Source organism: Netta rufina (genome assembly GCF_964035555.1).
Source record: "Netta rufina genome assembly, chromosome: 9".
NCBI lineage: Eukaryota > Metazoa > Chordata > Aves > Anseriformes > Anatidae > Netta > Netta rufina.
The window spans coordinates 14,130,280-14,149,245 of record NC_140132.1 but is presented as its reverse complement, the minus strand read 5'-3'; the positions used below and the strand labels follow the sequence as shown (position 1 = coordinate 14,149,245).

Below are 18,966 nucleotides of genomic sequence, written 5' to 3'. Positions count from 1 at the left end.
TCTAAAATTTCTGTGTATTAGATAGAGCTGGATCCAAAACGCAAGCGATCAACTCAAGGAATTCAGTTGCAGAGAACTGGCATTATTTAGTATAGTAAACAGGGAACCTGTTCACCACAGCAAACTGTCTTTCTCTACTCTTCCAAAATGACTATTCCTATCCAAAGAGATTTTCTGGGATTTGGAAAATTCTCATCATCTCAGGTTAAAAGTTGAAATGAAACACAGACAAATGCAGGGCACCACAGTCAAAAAAGCTCAATCTTAAAGTATATTCCAAAGAAAAACGAGCTACAAGTAATAGTATAAACTTCAACTAATTCTCTTGCCAAATGTTCTGCTTTGCCCTTTTAAAGTTATGCTTCTCTACTTTAATTTTAACCTCAAGAACTTACCTCAACCAACACATCTTTACAGGAATATTGTGCAAGGTCTCGAATTCCATTCATGAACTGCTTGTTGGCTGTGCAGAATGCTTTCCCAGTATCAATCATTGCAATGCAAAGCTTTACGAGCTACAACAGAAGAGAAAAAGTGACATGCTAAAAGGTTGATGTTTTTCTTTGTTTGTTTTTTAAACACCAACATAATTTTCTTCACTTTTGGTTCATTGCTTAGTGCCCTTTCTTCCAAAGCAGGGGGAAAAGCAAATAGTGTAGCCCAGAAATCATAATTGTAGGACAATACAGCCAAGTATAATATGACTAACCAAACAAAAGAAGTTGCCATCCAAGCCTACACAAATCATTACCCTTGGGCCATAGTTATTTCAGCTCACACACGAGAAGCCTGGCTTTAGATTGAAGTATTATATTAGATCATTTACTTCATATTACAATTACACTGCTTAAATACAAGTACTTTGTAAACTAGCTCAGAAGTACAAAAGAGCAAAAGGGTTTGAGGTGTTTTTGCTTCGAGGAATACTAGGGCACTGTCTCAGGGTAAAGATTAAATGGATTTTACATGATAACACGGCATTTTTGGCACTGGCCTTCTGCAAGCAGTTCTGCAGTGAGGGTCAAGGCCCCTTAAGGAATTTGAGAATTCTTCCCCTTATGCCCCCAAATGACCCTTTTAGCCCAGTGGGAAACAGACTTTGTAGACAGATGTTCATATCCTTTAAGTGCTTACATATTCAGTCTCACGAAACAGATTAATCACTCCTACAGTAACAACATATCTTAGCCATCACTGTCACCAACATTCACATTCAGCCCTTTGAAAAAAAGGTTTTGAAATAGCAAATGGTTACACTAATTACAAAGAAATAAGGAAGAAGTCTTCCCACTTAAAATTACACTTGACACTGACTTTGCCTCTGTGCAGCCAACTCACAGCTGCCAAAAGAAAGATCCACATTAAAAACACAGTGAAGGAGGCCAACAAGTGACATCTGTCTGCCACATTACAACACAAGCAACAAATAATTTTAGGTATTTAGCATAAAATACAAAGACAGGAGAGTTTCTGGAGATTTAAAACAAAAACAAGCTACACACAAAATGCTAAGAATAAAAGCCTCCAAGTACTACTGGTTAGAGAAAGCGGCAAATGAATCGCAATGCCCTGAAAAGATGCTACACAGAACGTCTATTTTACATACGTGCACAAAGCATGACAAAAAGCACGACAAAAATTTACAATAGTGAAGTCCTCCAGCCTGAAGGATGGATATATGTTTATATACACACACCCCTATCATGCTGTAAATGTGCCTGCAGACTACCAGAGACAAAGCATTGGCTTGGGATTTCTACAACAAGACCATCCAGATGTGGCCGTGGCCACGCTGGCTCACGCTGCTTACACAGGCTGGGGTCTTTGGGTTGACCCAGGTCCTTCCCCTCCCCAACAGCCACCTCCCAGCTGTGACCGAGTTCCACCAACCCAAACACATACCTTGTTAGATTGTTTCCAAAGCAGACTTTGTTGAATTAGAAAGCTTACCTTGTCAAGTTTCAGTTCCAGTTCTGTCACATCTCCTTCTACTTCTTCTAGAGCTGCCCTGCATGGATAAAAATGATTCCCTGTAAAACTTTATACAAGAATACTCTGGGACTCAGGGGAAGGGGCAGAGACACATTCATTTAACTCATTTATGGCCACTGAAGTTTCACCTAAATTGCAGCTATTTAACTCAGCACAGATTTCATGTAACTACAGAAAAAACTGACAGAAAAAAAAAAATCACATTACTAGAAAAAAAATACAGATAAACCAGACGGCTTAGTAACAAGGATTTGAGATGTAGTATTATATCTTTATGACTGCCACATTTAAATGTTTCCTCTGTCACTGTACAGCCAGTAACCTATTTGTCTGGAGGCCATAACCAAGGAAAGAAATTAAGAGTTTGAGTAAAACTGTATTTTTTTTGCTGACACTCGGGACTCAGACAGTCCTCTCCTCGTTCTTTCTGCAAAACTATGGCTACTGACTAAACTGCCTCACAGTAGACTATCAAAAAATACAGCATTTGCCATGAGTCAAGTGACTTGCAGTCAAGCTGAAGATACACCATCAGTTGTCATTTGCCCCTAGTCTAGACCGATTCTGTCCTTTGGGCCAGTGAAATTTTACATGCCAGTAAAAGTTGCCTTCAGAAAACGTATTTGTTAGAATAACTCTTTTGGCTAGAGGGCTGATGTTTCCTTTAACGCCCTCTTCTCTGCTTATTGCAACATGAAAAACAAACAAAGAAACGAAAACCAGGAGACTGAGAAAGGAAGGCACTTTGTTCGGAGAGGTCGTGAACCTAAGTTTCATCAGGCTATTGCCTTGAGAATTTGAACGGACCCATTTCTAGCAACAAATGCTACACTATGAAAACCTGTACACTGAGGCTGTGATTTCCCGTTACAAAAGGGTTGGTCGAAGAGCTGTATTCCTGTCCCTTGCTCCCATCAAGGGGCGCCTCAGTCTTTCAGCTCCTCCAGCCTAACTGCTCGCGGAGCCACGCTGCTCACCAACAGCAGTCTGCCTCGGGGGAAATAAGAATTAATAGGAAGTTTTCTGCAAAGCTTTTTGGAAAAATCAGGTCAGATATTTCACGTTTCAGTCCCAGCAGAAAAAACACACCACCCCATTCCTGGAAAAAGTGAGACCAGCAGGGAACTACAATTTGGAGCAGGAATTTCTTGAGCCAGCTTTACCACCGAGGAGAGAGTACACAGAACCACAGCTTCACTGCCTCTTGCTAATTCCGTTCTAGTTCACATGAGTTCAAGCCAAGAAGGAAAAAAAAAATAAAAAAGCCTGGATCAGGCCCCAAACGCAGGAAAAGCAGTTTTTACAAGAACAGCTCTGAAAAACACTGCCAGTTGCCTGCAGTGCTGAAACACAAGGCATGACATTCCCAGCTTTCTGAGTTTCACCAATACATAGTTACATTCCAGTCCTGTATCTAAAGGCATTCCCACAGCTACATCCTGGGTTTTATATCTAAGCACATTCCCATACAGTTACATTTTGGCTTCTGCCTGTTCTCTGACTTCACACCACAGAGGATTTCAGGCAAAGGCAATTTCTCTTACTTTCTTCTTTTTCTTCCATAAATGATTAACTTACATGAAAGTCTGGAGATTTAAATCTTGTTTCTGAAAGAACTGGGGGGTGCAAAGGAAGGAAAGGATAAACATCTCAATATTTAGCCTGCTGTATTGTATTTGTTTGCTTATAGTCACGGTGCAAACAATTTTGTTTGTTTCTTTGGCATTAAAAGAAAAGCATGATTAAGGAGCTTGTTTATAGAATTGCAGGAAGATCAGATAAGAGAATTTTTTTTGGTGTATTTAGCTAGCAAAGAGTCCTAGCTCCACGGAACTTAATGAGCTAAAAAGGTTGCGGGAGATTTAAGATTAAGAGGGGAGATAAAGGCAGCTGGAGCGGGCAGCGCGAAGGCAACACATCTGCTCAATAATCACACTTGTACTCACCAGGGGGCGGAAACTCTGAGAGAATTGGCTAAACTGGAATAAAAGCCAGGACAGGATCTCAGAAGACTGAAAAGAGGAGGGCAGCTCAAAAAAGCAGCGCGAAGCCAAGCAGAGACAGACAGCACGGGCAAAGGGAGCACGCAGCCCCTCCGCTGAGCTGGCCACAGGCCCAGCTGCCACCACCACCAGGCCTCACACCGCATATGGCCAAACCCATCCCACTCCCTATTTCTCTGCACCGAAACAGCAGCTTGTACTGCTTCTGTCATATCAGAACGAGTAAAGTTCCCTTCATGGACACAGTATGTAACCAACGCTAGCTTGTGAGCATACGGGTGATGGGTCCGGGTGCCCTCTGGCCACCAGCGAGCAGCACAAACCTGATAACCTGTTAACATGACAGCACCCATCTGTGCAGAATTAATTTCACACTGGGTTAGGGAACACCTTAAGAACAGCTGGCCCGAGCTCTGCTACGTCCATGTTGTTATTATTTTTTTCTTAATTTAATACTTCATGAAGCCACAGGATACAAAGGTACTTTTTTCTAGAACATCTGTCTCAGGAACTAAAGTTCATGGAAAATTGTCACAATTGAGCAAAACCCACGCCCGCGGCCAAGACAAAATCTCCAGCCCTAAACACAGGAAGCGGTCATAAAACAGCACCGAGTGCCAAATGTGACATGTCCCAGGAATGTTTCTCCTTCGTGAAGTGGGAGCTGGGACTGGGGTTTGCGTCAGGGTAACCTCGGCCAAAAGGCTCTGGCATCAGGAGCAAGGATTCAGCCCTTCCAGTCTGCCTCAGTACATGAATCAAAGTCAAACATCTGTGCCTCCCCGAGATGCTCAAACAGCGCAGAGTGAAACACGAAGCCAGAACAGCTGCCGAGGGGCGGAGGACAACTTCTGTGAGCGAGCCTCCTCTCATTTTCTCCATGCTCCCCAACAAGGACTCCCAGGAATGTTTCTCTCAGCCGCTGTCATCCTCTCCTCCATTCTGCCCCTCCCAAAACACAGCCAGCCAGATGCTGTGCAAACATCTTGGTCGATATTTGACCACTACACAGTGCTGAACACAAGGCCAAGCAGCCTGTGGTCATTGACAAAAGCCTGCCTGGCCTGCATCGCCCCATTTAGCCCTACAGTGTAGGGGGTGACAGTGGCCAGTGCTTTTAAGATGGCTGTTCTTCAAACTTCACCACCAGCCTCACATCTTCCACTCAATTTGTCTCATCCACTTGTTCTACCTCACATTTTTATGCTGCATTCCTGGGAGTGAGGAGGCTGGAACCAGTACTCACCATAAATTAGGTGCTGAACAAAGGCAACAAATTGGAGAAGTCAAATGTGATGTGGCTGACCGATTACTGGTTGTAGAATATACCCCGGTATCAAGTTAATAAAGAGAATAACCTATTAGTATTTTCCTGTAGTTTTTGTTTTGCTTTCATTTTCATTAAGGAAACCTGAAAGCCTGAATCTTGAGATTCACATTCTCAGTACATTTTCAGAAGAGCAGAAACAATTACACAAAATCAAGTGCTATTCAGACTGTGTTCATACATTTGGGTCTGTGAAGTGAGAACAGCAGATTCTCACCTTTACAATTTCAATAACATCACTGATAAAATGTTGTCTTCAAACCTTGGAAAGACACAGATCTCCTACCTGCACATATGCTCTGTGGAATCGCCCCTTAATGCCTGATTGCACTGCAGATGACATACCCTTTCAACTAACATTCACAACAGTATAACAGTATAAAGTTGACATGTAATACTTGCCACAAATTATCAGTACATAAATCAAAGCATTTGAGAACATGTTCAAGTACTACAACACTTTAAAAGAAATATATGTACATTATTTACTGTGGAATAGTTGCCTGAGACCAGCTGTATGTCAGAAGAGTAAATAAAGCAGCTTTAGCATGTCCCACTGCCAAAGCACAACAATTCAGCCTTGGACAGACAAAGAACATTGAACGTGAACCAACAAGTAAATGCAACCGTGATTAACTCCCTTTTGTCCTCTTCAATTCATTTCACTTTTAACATTAAGGACATCAGGAAAAACGAGTAGCGGTTGCAATAATATGTACAGCTCACCAGCTGAAAGGGCCCAAGCTGGATAAAGCTGGTCCATCACTGGATAAGTAAAAGCAACCCATCATTTCAGCTTTTAAATACAAACCCAATACAGACACTATTGGAGACTAGCTGCAAGCTCTCTGTGCATCCCACTGTTCTGGACACGTGTAAAATCAAACTATCAGAATTACCAAGCCCTCATGTTACAGCTCTGTATGATACCAGATGGGTTTCAACCTGCGCTGCCCTGCTCTGCAGTGTCCACCAAGATTCAGATGAAAAGGTCACGGAGATGATGACTCCCAGTCTCGCTTATCAAACCAGAACAAACTCAGCAGTGGAGGTGTTTATGAACCACTCCTCGTGGTGACTGCATTCAGCATTCTTAGCGACTGAAGGGAATAGGAGTAAGTCACTACCTGTATGTTTTACAATAACAGATACTTCAAAGCAAAAGAATTTGAAAACACCCTATGGACAAGTTGAAAAGTTCCCTCTTCAAAACAAACAAAACAAAGAGGACCAACACACATCTCAGCCACAAGGGCCTGTAACACACAGCTATGGCAAAAGACACTAAGAAGGGGAATATTTGATGCTGCTGCTCCACCCACGACAAGCTGTAAGTGCTCTATAACCAGTAGGCCTGGTGCTCTCCCCTTGGATGCGAATGGAGGAGGGAAGTAGCCCAGGCTGTCTGGGCAACCCATTCCCATGCTTAACCTCCAGTGCACATCATCTGCACTGCTACAACTTTCAACTGTCATCTCCTTCCAATATGCACCTAAAAATAAAATCCCACACCTAGATCTACCACCTAAGCCCCATAACCTCTCACTAGGTAACTGAGGACAACAATGAGCTCCTCCAGGAGCCTTCTCAGCCTGCCGAAGGCACGGCTCTCATCCCCTCCTGTCACACCACGCAATCCAGTACAGCAGCCGTAGGCCACACGTTTCATTTTTGCAATATCCTTCCTGTACTGTCAGGGCCCAAAATTGGTCATAGTACTCCCGGCTTAGTCTTGTGACTCCTAACAGGAGCGATTCTCTCTTCCCTCAGCTTGCCAGCTCCGTTCTTGCCAGCGCAGCCCAGCACTCAGCAGGTTTTCAGTGCCGACAGACGGCCCGTTTCTGTTCACCAGGATGCTGAGGTGCTCGCCCACCAGTACGGCTCTGTGGGGCTGGTCCTCCGCTCAGTCTTTGCATGGCTTGGTTGAAATTCATGAGGTTTCTACCAGTTCTGTCTTCCTCCTCGTCCCTCTGAACAGCAGACCTACCCTCCAGCCTGGTGACTGCTCCCTCCACCCACCGTGTATTTAATTTGGTTTCTTTCATCTCTAATTAGATATAAAAAGGGTATCCTGAGTTATTTTAACCAGCACGCTCACAAGGAATACATTTGGTACATGTAAAATGGTATCAGAAAGCCACTGATCAAAAAAGAAACGTGATGCATGGAGAGTCAAAAGCCACGCACTGACCAACAGGGCCTTGCTGTTGTGGATAACAGCACGGATACACACATACAAGAAGCGTTTCATGACTTACACCATGTCTCATAACCATTAAGATGCTCTGAAGAAAGAATGCTGCTGCAGCCTGTCACAGAGCCCATTGAGGCGCTGGTTTGGCACCACAGAGATTTTTCCCTGCTGGCACGGAGCCCCTCCACGCTGAGGAACAGATGATGAATGCCCCAAGACATGCCGAGATGAACTTCCTCAGTCATACAGATACACTTCACATTATTAATTCTTCAGTCATTACCACAAAGCATTTCATCGATAGCTCAGAAAAGCTTCACAACCTGAATAGTGGGGCTTGGAATCTGAAATACAACATCCACTCCACCCCCACTCTGAAATCCTATGAATTTTCTGAGCTTGGTGGATTGAAACATGGGAATTGATTTCCTATAATTCCTTTGGATACAAGGAGGGACCCAAAGGATTCTGAAGATTTTTATTTTGGAAAAGGCAAATAAATAAAACAAGTTCTCAGGTTTGTAGCAAGCAACAGATAGATTTCAAGTTTCCCCAGCCAAAAAACAAAACAAGAACTAAGTCCTCGGTATTAGAACTGGTCTTCAATTCCTTCCAGCTCAGACTTGTCTTATTAAAACAAAAGAGAGAAATGAGAGATGGGCGTTTCTCCTTTGAATTCATCTAATCATTAAACTGAAAGTCTGCTTGTAGGTACTGGTCTTTAACATCACCTTCATCTAGAAAGCTTAGTTGATCCTCAGTAATTCACGTGGTCTTCCATTCAACAAGCAACGAAAGCAGACAAATCCCTTTACGATGCATGCTTCTCTTGATTTATTCTTTACTGCAAGATTACACATGGCTCAAAAGATAGCCAACGTGATAAAGCAAACTTCAAAAAGGAAAGTTCTGTTGCACCCAGTACACACGGCTGAAAGTCAAACTGATTACCACTGAACTCCCAGCAGTGCAGCACATTTACCTTATCAAACAGCCTTAAGGGCACCTGTACTACCTGCTGGCCCCAAGTTCAAGCTTTTCCCTCTCCATCTACTTGTGCTGTATTTTGCCAGCTATCTCCAACAGTTTTCCCAGTAGCTTTGCCTAATATTTTTTCCCCAAGCTCAAGCAAGCCTGATAGTAAGCCCAAGTAGGAAATTACAAATATTTTTGTTCCACAGAGATTCTAATATTCGGTATTTCCTTCATCTTCCAACTTCAATTCTTTACTCACTATGGCCAGCTGCTACCAAGATGGGGACACGATGTCAGTAGCAACCACACAAGCTTCACAGCCAGAGAGCTGATTACATTGCCCAATGCCAACCCAGATAAGAGTGCAGCACATCACAATACCTGTCCTGAACGACTTTAACCTGTAATTCCAACATCAAGGAGTCACAAGCCTTCTAGGGGTCTTTACTATCAGCTAAGGAAGCAGGACCAGAGCCTCAGGAAGCTAAGCCAACAATTAAAAAAAAAGGCAGAAACCGAGGGTGCTGTGTTCAGCCTCTTGTTGCTGAGGGCTCATGATGCTCTGACTACGGGCAACTACTGCTCACGGTCTGGAGTTCCCAGTCAGACACTAGAAGAAAAGCTGACACGACTCCTTAAAAGCTACAAGTAATAACAATCAAAGGAATAACCCAAGAATTAATCCCTCATGGAAGATACCCCTTACACCCCCCAGGCACAGCTGATATAAAGGCCGGATAGCAGCAGCTGAGAAACAGAAGAAGTAAATATCACCAGATCCCCTCGGTGCAAGTTTCTCAGTATCAGTATGCTCGGAATTGCTAACAGCAAGATTTAAACATCCGTACGCAACAGCTCCTACAAAGCAGAAGCAACTGGAGATCAGAGGACTCTGTAGTTAAACAAAACCCATTATTTACAGAGATATCCTATAATCTCCCTACGAGTCTTGTGTTATCTTGGATTTCAGAAGAGTAAGGCAATTTCTTCCCTTTCTGTTTGCAGTTTCCTTACTTGCTAGCTCATACCTGCTACGGACAGAAAAGTACCGGCATGCTCAAACCACCACAAGAGGCCAAAGCCTCTATAACGAGAGCTTGCGGTGTTAGAAGAGGTAAGGAGCATTAGCTCTCTGGAGTGCTACTTACACCAGGTGGATTCTCTTTACTGAAACCAGAGGAAAGTTTCAGCTTCATGAAGAGTCGTCAGGAAGTATTTACTTTTTGTCCATTTCAGTCACATATTTTTGCAACGTTTCCACAACATCCGAACACCCGATTCCACAGGCAGACGGGAGGCTGCAGCTGTGTTGCAATACACCAGTTCTGAACTTAAAGCTTCTGTTTGCTGTGAGGTGCATGGATGTGCCTACATCTCGCACAGCTGCATCAGCTGCATTTTACATGCACGTTATAGTTTCGTTGTTACTTTGCAGTAAGAGGGAACAATCTTTGTTTGCCTTTTCTAGCTCTGCATTTGCACAGAAGAAGCCAAATGAATCCAATCTCAGATCACAGAGCATAAGCATTAGGAGTAGGAGAATACAGATAAACAATGCGTTGGTGTTTTCCTCAAATTTACTGTTGTCACATGTGGAAAAGCCAGTCTCGTTTCCTTTCCATCCCCCTCAAGTGATACTGGGCAATTGATTCAAAAAATAAGTACATGAATAGCTATAAAAACAAAAACTGCCAAACGCATAAGGCATACCTGCAGCCCCAGAGAAGGCTTGAATACACTCTGGGTACATTTAGTTACCTTTCACCCACAGCTTTCAGCCATCAGGAGATGTTGGAGACACTGGGCTTTCATTCAGCTATCAAAGCTAATTGCAGGCACGCTGCCCAACAGCAGCTCACACAGCCTTTATCAACTACACATTAGAGGCTTCAGCCCTAAATTGCACCCTCACTGACACCGCAGAGATTCCTCAGCCACCTTAACAAGTTTCTGTCCCAGTAACAGCCCCAACCCCAAGGCCAGTACTTCTGTTCTCTTCTTGCCATCTGCCCTGCCTGATCAAACAAGGGTACCCACACCCAAGTTGCTCACCTCAGTCTCCTGCAAACAATAGCACCGACCACAGCAGTCCCAGGGTGCAGCTCACCTCATCCTGCCATAGGGGGCTAAGCAAACCAAGCAGTGCTCAGGACACAGCTATTGCTCTTCGTGAAGAGCTGCAGGAGCACAGGAGTATGGGGTCCCGTAGAAGGAGCAACGACTACCCAGCAGCTGAGATGAAATCTACGTTTCCTCTTCAAGGAAATTCAGAAGGGGCCTGTTTCAGTAATTACTGAATTCTCTGTAGAGATAGGATCTCAAAATGTACACGGATGCTACCAATCTAGGAATGACGCGATGCTGCTGGCATTCCCTGGTGAGCTCAGTGAGTCTTCAACACCTTCAACAATCCCCTGGGAGCTCCGGTGAGTCTTGTTGTGCTAGTCCTGGCACAGAGCGCAAGGCCCAGCACGGCTCCACCACCAATTCCCTTATTTTCTTCTTCACCCACCCAGTTAGGTAGGTAGTCCTAAACCTAAAACATATCAGAACAGTGTAGTACCTAAAAAAACAGCGATATTGCAATACTCAACCCACGCCTCACCTTAGACAGGATGGATAACACACAGCCAGGAGGCAGTCCAGAAATGGGGCGGAACCAAAAGCCACCTTCCCCCACCCCAAGCGAGACAATGGACTCCAACCTCAGCCCACAGAGCGCCTTTCCAAGCAGCGAAGGCTCCCCACGATCTACACAGGGTTCCACCAGTCTGTTTGAAATAGGTACAAGATCACCAGCAATTGAAAATTAGGATACTTAAAAAGCACAGAAACGCTTAGTGTGTTTGATACCCATGTGTTCCCACTTAAATCAACATCTGGCACTCGGAGAGATGGAAATCTGGACTCCTCTTGAACAGAGCCTTTTTTAATTTTGACAGATGGAATACATTTCGCTGCATATGGCTTCTCCGGTTTCTCTTTGTATTACATCCAGCTTAAAACACAAATAAATTTTGGAGGTTTAGAAACTTCAAAATCACATCATGCAAACCGCTCGCTAGCTCTGCTTTGTGTTTATGTGTACCGAATTGCTGCTGGAGCTTCTCTTTTAGCGACTTACCGACTGCACATTGTACAGTCATGAAAAAATCAAGTGCTCTGCTCATATGCTCTAAGTAGTGCTAGACTACACATCCTGTGCAAAACCACATAAAACTATCTAAAACCCTCATTACTACTGACAATAACAATAACAGTAATGACAGCAACTCGAGATTACTGAGCTGCACCGTGCTTGTAAGCTGCAGCATCCAGACGTTCGAACTTCACACAGGAAGCCTGGCTCACAGGAAAACACATGCCACGTTAGCAGGTTAGCCCATCGTCTATCTGACAGGCATTTTCTCTGTTCAAAACATCTCATAAAACACTGAGACTGTTTTGCAGTAATTCTTATTTTCTTGTGTCTTAACAATTTGGAAACGTACACAGGACATCGTCCCACAGAAGAAAACTTTTGCCCGTGTAGATGAGTAATCTGCAGCGTATCAGAAGAAAACAACTGACCTAGGTCTCAAGTCTGGCTACTTATAGTGTTCAGGGAAACTCCTCCACATGCAAGGACTCCTCCTGAAGTGATCCTACGGCCAGGCAATGTTTTAATCTGCTTTGTTGTATGCTTACAATTGTGCAGGTTATGACAGTGACAGTATGTACCATTTGTCACGTTCCTGATCTCATCTTTTAGCCACAAAGAGTGGCAACAACAACAACAAAAAAAGGATTGATACTGTCACAGATAGGTATGGAAAACTCCTAGAGATATTACAAATGTCACAGCCCACATGCTAACCTTTATTTCCTCCTAAAGCTCTCCCACTGCAGACAGTTACATCTGCTGGTACTTGTTTCACCAAATAAACAGAAGCCACCCATGTTACCTGAAGTCCTGGGGACCTCTACCTCTGCAGCAAACAGCAGCTATTTGCTCAGAAATCACTTAGGCATTCACAAAGTTTCAACTTCTGTTGGTGCTTTTAAATTGAGTTATGAACACACAAACAAAAACAAAAATAAAAAAAGTAAATTAGAGTTTATTCTACTTCCTGCCCATGCAAATGTAAGGCATTATATTAAGTAACCACTTCTTTTTATTTTTGCACTTCCTCACGACGCTTCTGCAATTGCATCCCCCTGAGATGCTGAACTAATTGATGTGAGCAGCAAGGTCTGCAGCAGGTCCCAGCAAAGGGGTTACTTTGGCTCTGTAACTTCAGCAGGAGCTTTCTGCAGGCAGTGAGAGCTGGATATTTTCCTTTCCTTTTTCACCCAAAGCAGGTTATCAGGATGCAGTTCGCTTTTAAGACTTCAGAATAATTCACCATAGGAAACACTGACCAATAACCTCAGTCATACTGTTCTCTGTGTGTAGTACAGACAGGAGAAATGCTGTCTAAGTAACACACTCGAGCATGAAGATTGTTAAGAAGCTAAGTGTGAACAACTAAAATCTATCAATCCCAGGACACTGCTAACAGCTCAGCGGGCACACTGGGCATTTAGTGACCAACATTTTAACAGAAACATAGGGAAGAACAAAGCTATCCAAAGCTCACCCAGCCCGACATAGACAGGATTGCTATTTTCTAGTTGCCACCTTCCTAACGAACGTTACATTTAACCCTGCTTTCCAGAGATTTCAACATTGATATTCCCCTCCAGTCCCCCTCGAAAAACATCAAGCTATCATTTCCATAACTTCAGTTCTTAATTAAATTACATGAGATGTGTTTGGGCAACGTAAATGAGATGCTCCAGGTAAAGAGCATAACCTCTCCTATATTAACAACCTGAGTGACTGTAAGAGCTCTGATAATTACAGTTATGATACTCATACATAGATAAGCATTCCCTCTAATTTGGCAAGTATTCATTAAAGACCAGTTGCATAGGCCTAATTAACGTCAGTTCTTCAGCAATTGACCCTGCTGCACTGCCAGCCCTGCACCAGCGCTGCACCTCGCGCATTGCTACCACTTCTCCTGCGAGCTCCCTTCCTGGCTCTTTTTTTCCCCTTTCAAAAAAACATTCCCAGATAAAAAACTTGGGACCAAAACTAAGGAAGGGAACATTTGAAGTTCTTGTCAGCAATTTGGGCTGTTAAATAAAAACACATGGGAAAACCTTAACATTAATTGCAATGCAAGAAAAAAAATTAAAAAAATGGAATTACTATTACAAAGCTAACATTTGTAATACAAAACAACCATTTTATTTTTTTAAAGAAAACAAAAACACACTAAGTGTACTAACCTAATCAGGACAGTCTGATTTCGACACATTTTTCCCTGGTCTCTGCTAGGAAGGATTGCAACAACTTCTTATGAAATCTTTTAAAACCTCTGCAAATTTACTGAGAGCTTTGGATGAAATGTATTTGAGAAGTATGTTTGATGAGAACTCACTACTCCAGTAGGACTACCATAGAAGAAATGCTCTAACACCAGGTCCTATCCTGCAATAAGTCTTTCTTTAGATAAATTATTTACTTTATATAAGTTCGAAAGATGCAGTCAGACTTGAGAAATAAATGCACTGTTGACTAGAGGCTGAGGAGAACAGCACATCTGCTGTCATTGCCAGAAAAGTGAAGAATCAGAAACATGCAAGCACTACTTAAGTGCCTCCAACCAACTCTTAGCGGCATGGACGAAGATGCACACATGTACCTCACCAGTGCCCTGCACATCACCAGCCTGCAGCTCGGAAGTGGGCTGTTCTGCAGCCATACACTGCAGATAAGCTTAACACAACAGCAGAAGTGTAAAACAGGTGACAACAAACTTACAAAGTTGGGCAGCCTTCTATTTCCACTTACTGTATCCTACTCGCTCCTTCTGCACTATTTTCCACGCTGCCTTGCCAATAAGTTACAAACTCACTTTCCACTCCTGAACTCCAAAGGCAGAAAGCCCAGACCTAAGGTTTCTTTGAAAGTCTCCCCTGGATGAGCTACATGAGTCTGAGCAAGACCGAGCCAACCTCCTTGGCCACACACCTCCTATCGCCTTGGCCATGACCGAACTGACTCCTGCGAGCAGCCTCTCCACGAAGACACGGACCAAGAGCATCCTGTTTGGGCGCTTGTGGCACAGTGGCCAGGGGCTGGAGCACGGTGGCACTGTTTGTGGGGTCCTAAAGGATCACCCACATTCCCATTTCTGCATTCTCCTCCAGAAGTACTTAGCAGACAGGTTAGGTACATTTGCTGGGCTCTGACAGCTCAACAAGAGCTATTCCAGAGAGGTGAAAGCAGCCACTTCCCTGCCCTAACCGCATCCCCACGTGACAGAACTCTGCCTGTTACCTGCGGGACAGGTACCTATTGACCCAACTTGGGTTTCACAGCACTGAACTGGAGAGAAGATCAGAAATGTAGGAAACCCAAAGTGGCATCGGTGACCCGCTCAGCCAGCCATCCTCAATAGGCCTTCTGACACAGGACACGCAGCAAACCAGGCTCTCAGTGGAGGTGTTCAGTGATTAATGCACGACAGAATGCTGCCAAGTTCAGAGATGAGATCTTTCGATCATTATGAATCCATACCAAAAAGAACTACTAGGTATTAGATTACCCCTCCCACCAGATCAACACAACTGGCTAAAAACAACAGTTCAAGGAACAGATTTACAGAAAAATAAGCCTTAGAAAAGATTTTAAAAGAGCTTATTCCAGCATGGCACACTTACTGGCATAAGATATACCGAAAAGATTGAAGTTAATCATGTCCTTCATGTTAGAGAAGGAAAGAGATGTTCTAATCTATGTCCTATTCTTCCTGCTCTACGTGCACGCAAAGGGATTCAATCCTTCCTAAAAGCAAATAAATTGCAACAAATGCTGACAGAAGGTAAAAACCAGTCTTTATTTATTTTAACAGTGGGAATAGACAGCTCCCTCTAGCACTTCCCCACCCCATGCTCTGCTCACAGTGAGGCCTGTCCCAGCAGGACCCCCTGGCCCGGGCAGCCCCGAGGTTGCGGAGCACACTGACACTCCTGCCACGAGGTCTGCATCCCATTTCCCCTTCCTGTTTCTGCAGAGTATTTAAATGCTCACATATTTGCTACAGCTGACATGAAGGACTGCTTATTGCTTTTGGAGATGCATACTTAAATAGAACAGTGAGTGCAAAGCAGTAAATCCTTCACCAGACTGACTGCCCCGCAGACTGCACCCTGCGCCAGAGCCGAACTACCTGAAGTCTGTAACTGTTCCTAAAAGCTTGAGTTCTTGAGTTTTGAAAAATCCCAATTTAACAGACTGTCCATGAAGTTTGTCTCCAAAACAAAAGACCAGAAAACAAGCATTACAACAGCCACAGCTTGCTCTAACACCCAAGCCCAAGTCAGACAAAACAAAGGCAAAAGCACTCGTGTATCAGGGAACGCCAGCGACAAGGCCGCTGCCCTGGTGCTGCAGGCCCCCCACGCCACGCAGAGCTGCAGCTACATCTACAGGGAGGACTCCTCGGACAGGTCCCTTCGAGGAAGGCATACCACAGCCACCAATTCTACTCAAACCACCCCTTACATGCTCTCACTAAGAATGCCAATTTGCAGCTGCATTTATACGCTTTCCTCTGACTCTCCCCCATCATCTGCTCTGCAGCTGGGGTCTCAGGAAGTGAACTCTCTCTGAATGCAAAAAAAAAAATAAAATCCAGCAACAGTGGCAGATAAGGACAAATAAGCAATCAAGAACACCAACTTTTTACTGATGAATTCTAAAGATTGCAACAGGCCAAAGCTTTGTCTTTTTTTTTTTTTCCCCTAGAGAGTTCTTCCAATTAATTGCTCACATCACAAGCAACAGAATTTTGTTCTGTTATTTATCAAGATCACTGTCACAGCAGGTACGTTTCCACATCACTTAAACGTACCTGTCCTTTCTAACGATTTAGCTTTAAAGTGATCAAAGGGGCTGCTACAGTGCATACTTCATCTATTTCGAGAAATGATTCTTCAGTTACAAGAAGAAAAAAAAAAAAAAAGAAAGCCTGTTCCAATAACCTCTGAAACTGAAATGCTCAGTGTTTAAAGATAAGGAGAAAGTATTATTTCACAACGCTATCTGGATATTAAAAGACACTCCAGGAATTCCTGATTACACAGAAAGAACTTGTCAGCACAACTCCGTTTTTGCTACCCAGGGACTGCTCCGAGGCCCCTCCCTAAGCAACTTCTTCATTCGAGGGATGACAGCAACACACCGCAGGAGAACTGCGGACGCACTTCCTCGCTAGCTCGTTGGTTTGTCCACGCTTCAAGAATAGGAGTCACGAAGCACATGACTGCTGAGAGATAATTTTCAAAGCTTCAAAGGAAGAGCACAATTAGGGAAAAAAATCACACACAGCAAAACATGATTGCAAGTTTACAAAACTGGGCTCAAATTCACAGCTGTTCCTATTGCCCTTTCAGAAATAAGCTCCTAAATGTCAGGTTTCCAGACGTGAGCCAATCTGATCTGACCTAAGTTCACAAGCACAGAGACGCAAGAAGGCCGCCCTTGCCTCAGGTTTTCTAATCCAAAGATTTCTTTATCTGCTGGGAAGAAAGATACCTTACTACGAAATAACACACCGCTCGTCTGATGGAATCTCTGTGGCCATTATCTATCATTGTATCAGCAACTCTATCACGCTACCTTCATCCGCTTCGTACATCAACTAACAACCCCTTCTCGGATTCAGTGTATTCCCGATTTCACATCAAGACCAAAAAGTGATTGACGTGACCTTCGTGAGAGGCAGACAAGCAGGAAAGCCACGTCTGTGAAGCTGTACGTAGCAGTGTTTTGAAAGGTTTAAGTTCTTCCCTGTGAAAAAAGGGATTTGGTGACTCAGAAACTCTGATTCATCTACTTCCTCCTTGTCCTCTCTGTGGCTGTAAGCACAGTGTAAGCAAACTATGACACTTCCACGCAGTGTGCGCCTCCTGACAGGTTGATTTAACCGCTCCAACAGGTACACTGATGGGACGGACGCGACTACACCCACCTGCTCGGCGAGGTCAGGAGGCAGCCGCGGCTCTGCCTTGCTGTGAGCCAGGGGATACAGCACAAGGGCACTGCTCCCTCCGGTAACGCTCAGCCCCATAAAAGCCTCGCTCTGCATCCCTGTGTGCACCGACCCTCGGTACAACCACCGCAGCCAGACCCACTGAGAAGGCTTCCAAGCGTTTGGATCAGGCAAATGGCACGAAGGCATCGGAATGGTCAGTTACAGAAGTAAACACTGATGAATAACGAAAGCCATCAAGCGGGTGCTGTTTGGCTTTTTGGCTTTCTAAAACCAGCAGCAGCGCAGGGCTTCGCTACACGCCCGTAACCACTTCCTAGCCCTCGAAGCCTGGAACGGCGCCTTGGAGGCTGCGAGGGGCTGCACCCGGCGGCTGGCTGCGGCTCCTCGGGGCGGGCAGCGCCAGGGGCTGCCGGGGGGAACCACAGAGCGCTGACAGAGCCCGACCCGCCGCCGGCTGCTGCCTCTCCCTGAGGAAAGGGGATCGGAGGGGGGGGGGGGGGGGGCGGTCAGCCCCGATCCCGCCGCCTCAGGAGCTGCCGGCGCCTTCCCCCGGGCCCTCCCCGAGGCCCCGGCACCCCCTGAGGGCCCCCCCCAGCCCCGTTCCCCCCCCCCCAGCCCCCGCACCTGAAGCGCGGCGAGTCCTTGAGGCACTCCTCGAAGTCCACGGCCACCCTCATGCTGCCGGCACCGGGCAGCGGACACCGGGCGCGGGGCGAGGCCGGGCGGGGCCCGGCGGCTGCTGAGGGGACGCCGCACCGAGCGCCCCTCTGCCCTCCTCCCGCGCCCCGCCGCGACTGACGGCCCCGAGGGCCAATGGGGGGTAGGGAACGGGGGGGTGGGCCAATGGAGGGGAAGGGTGGGCGGGGCTTAGCTGGAGAGGAGGAGGGAGGGGGGGTGGTGGCCGGGCCAAGGGGAAAGGAGGGGGAAGGACTGGCCAATCGCAAAGCGAGGGGGGAGGGTGTAACAGGGAGGCTGGCCAATAAGGGTGCCTCTCGCAGGAGGCAGCCAACCGCCGGGCGGCTCAGGGATCGCTTCCGCGTCGGGCCGTAAAAGAGTAACAGCCGGGCAAGCCAACGGGGAGACCGCCGTAAGCCGCTCACCCATTGGCCAACCCCGTTGCCACAGCGACCCGAAAGCCCAATGGCGGCGCTCTTCGGCAAGGAAGGAACCCGCCCCCGCGCTGCGATAGGCCGGGCCGCCTGTCGGTCACGGCAGCGGCGGGAGGCTGCCATGGCGGGCGGCCCGGGGCCTTCACCACACAGGAGCAACATCCACGTACCGACACCGAGCCCCCAGGATTATATAAAACATATTATATATAAAATATATGCTATATATTCCTGTATAAACCTCCTGAGTGACAGCATTCTCCTACTTTATTCACTC

At 45.5% G+C, this 18,966-nt stretch overlaps 1 protein-coding gene across 2 annotated transcripts in view; it reads right to left on the bottom strand.

The window, feature by feature from the left end:
* Positions 1-18,357, bottom strand: part of ACAP2 (ArfGAP with coiled-coil, ankyrin repeat and PH domains 2) — a 64,051-nt gene extending 45,694 nt beyond the window's left edge. For both annotated transcript variants that reach the window (XM_084291712.1, XM_084291713.1), the window contains exons 1-3: positions 18,205-18,357; positions 1,951-2,008; positions 396-515 (exon numbers count right to left, since the gene is read on the bottom strand). In XM_084291712.1, coding sequence (XP_084147838.1) covers positions 396-515; positions 1,951-2,008; positions 18,205-18,257 — 231 coding nt within the window. In that variant the 5' untranslated portion in view covers positions 18,258-18,357. The remainder of the gene's footprint in view (positions 1-395; positions 516-1,950; positions 2,009-18,204) is intronic.
* Positions 18,358-18,966: the final 609 nt, after the last annotated feature.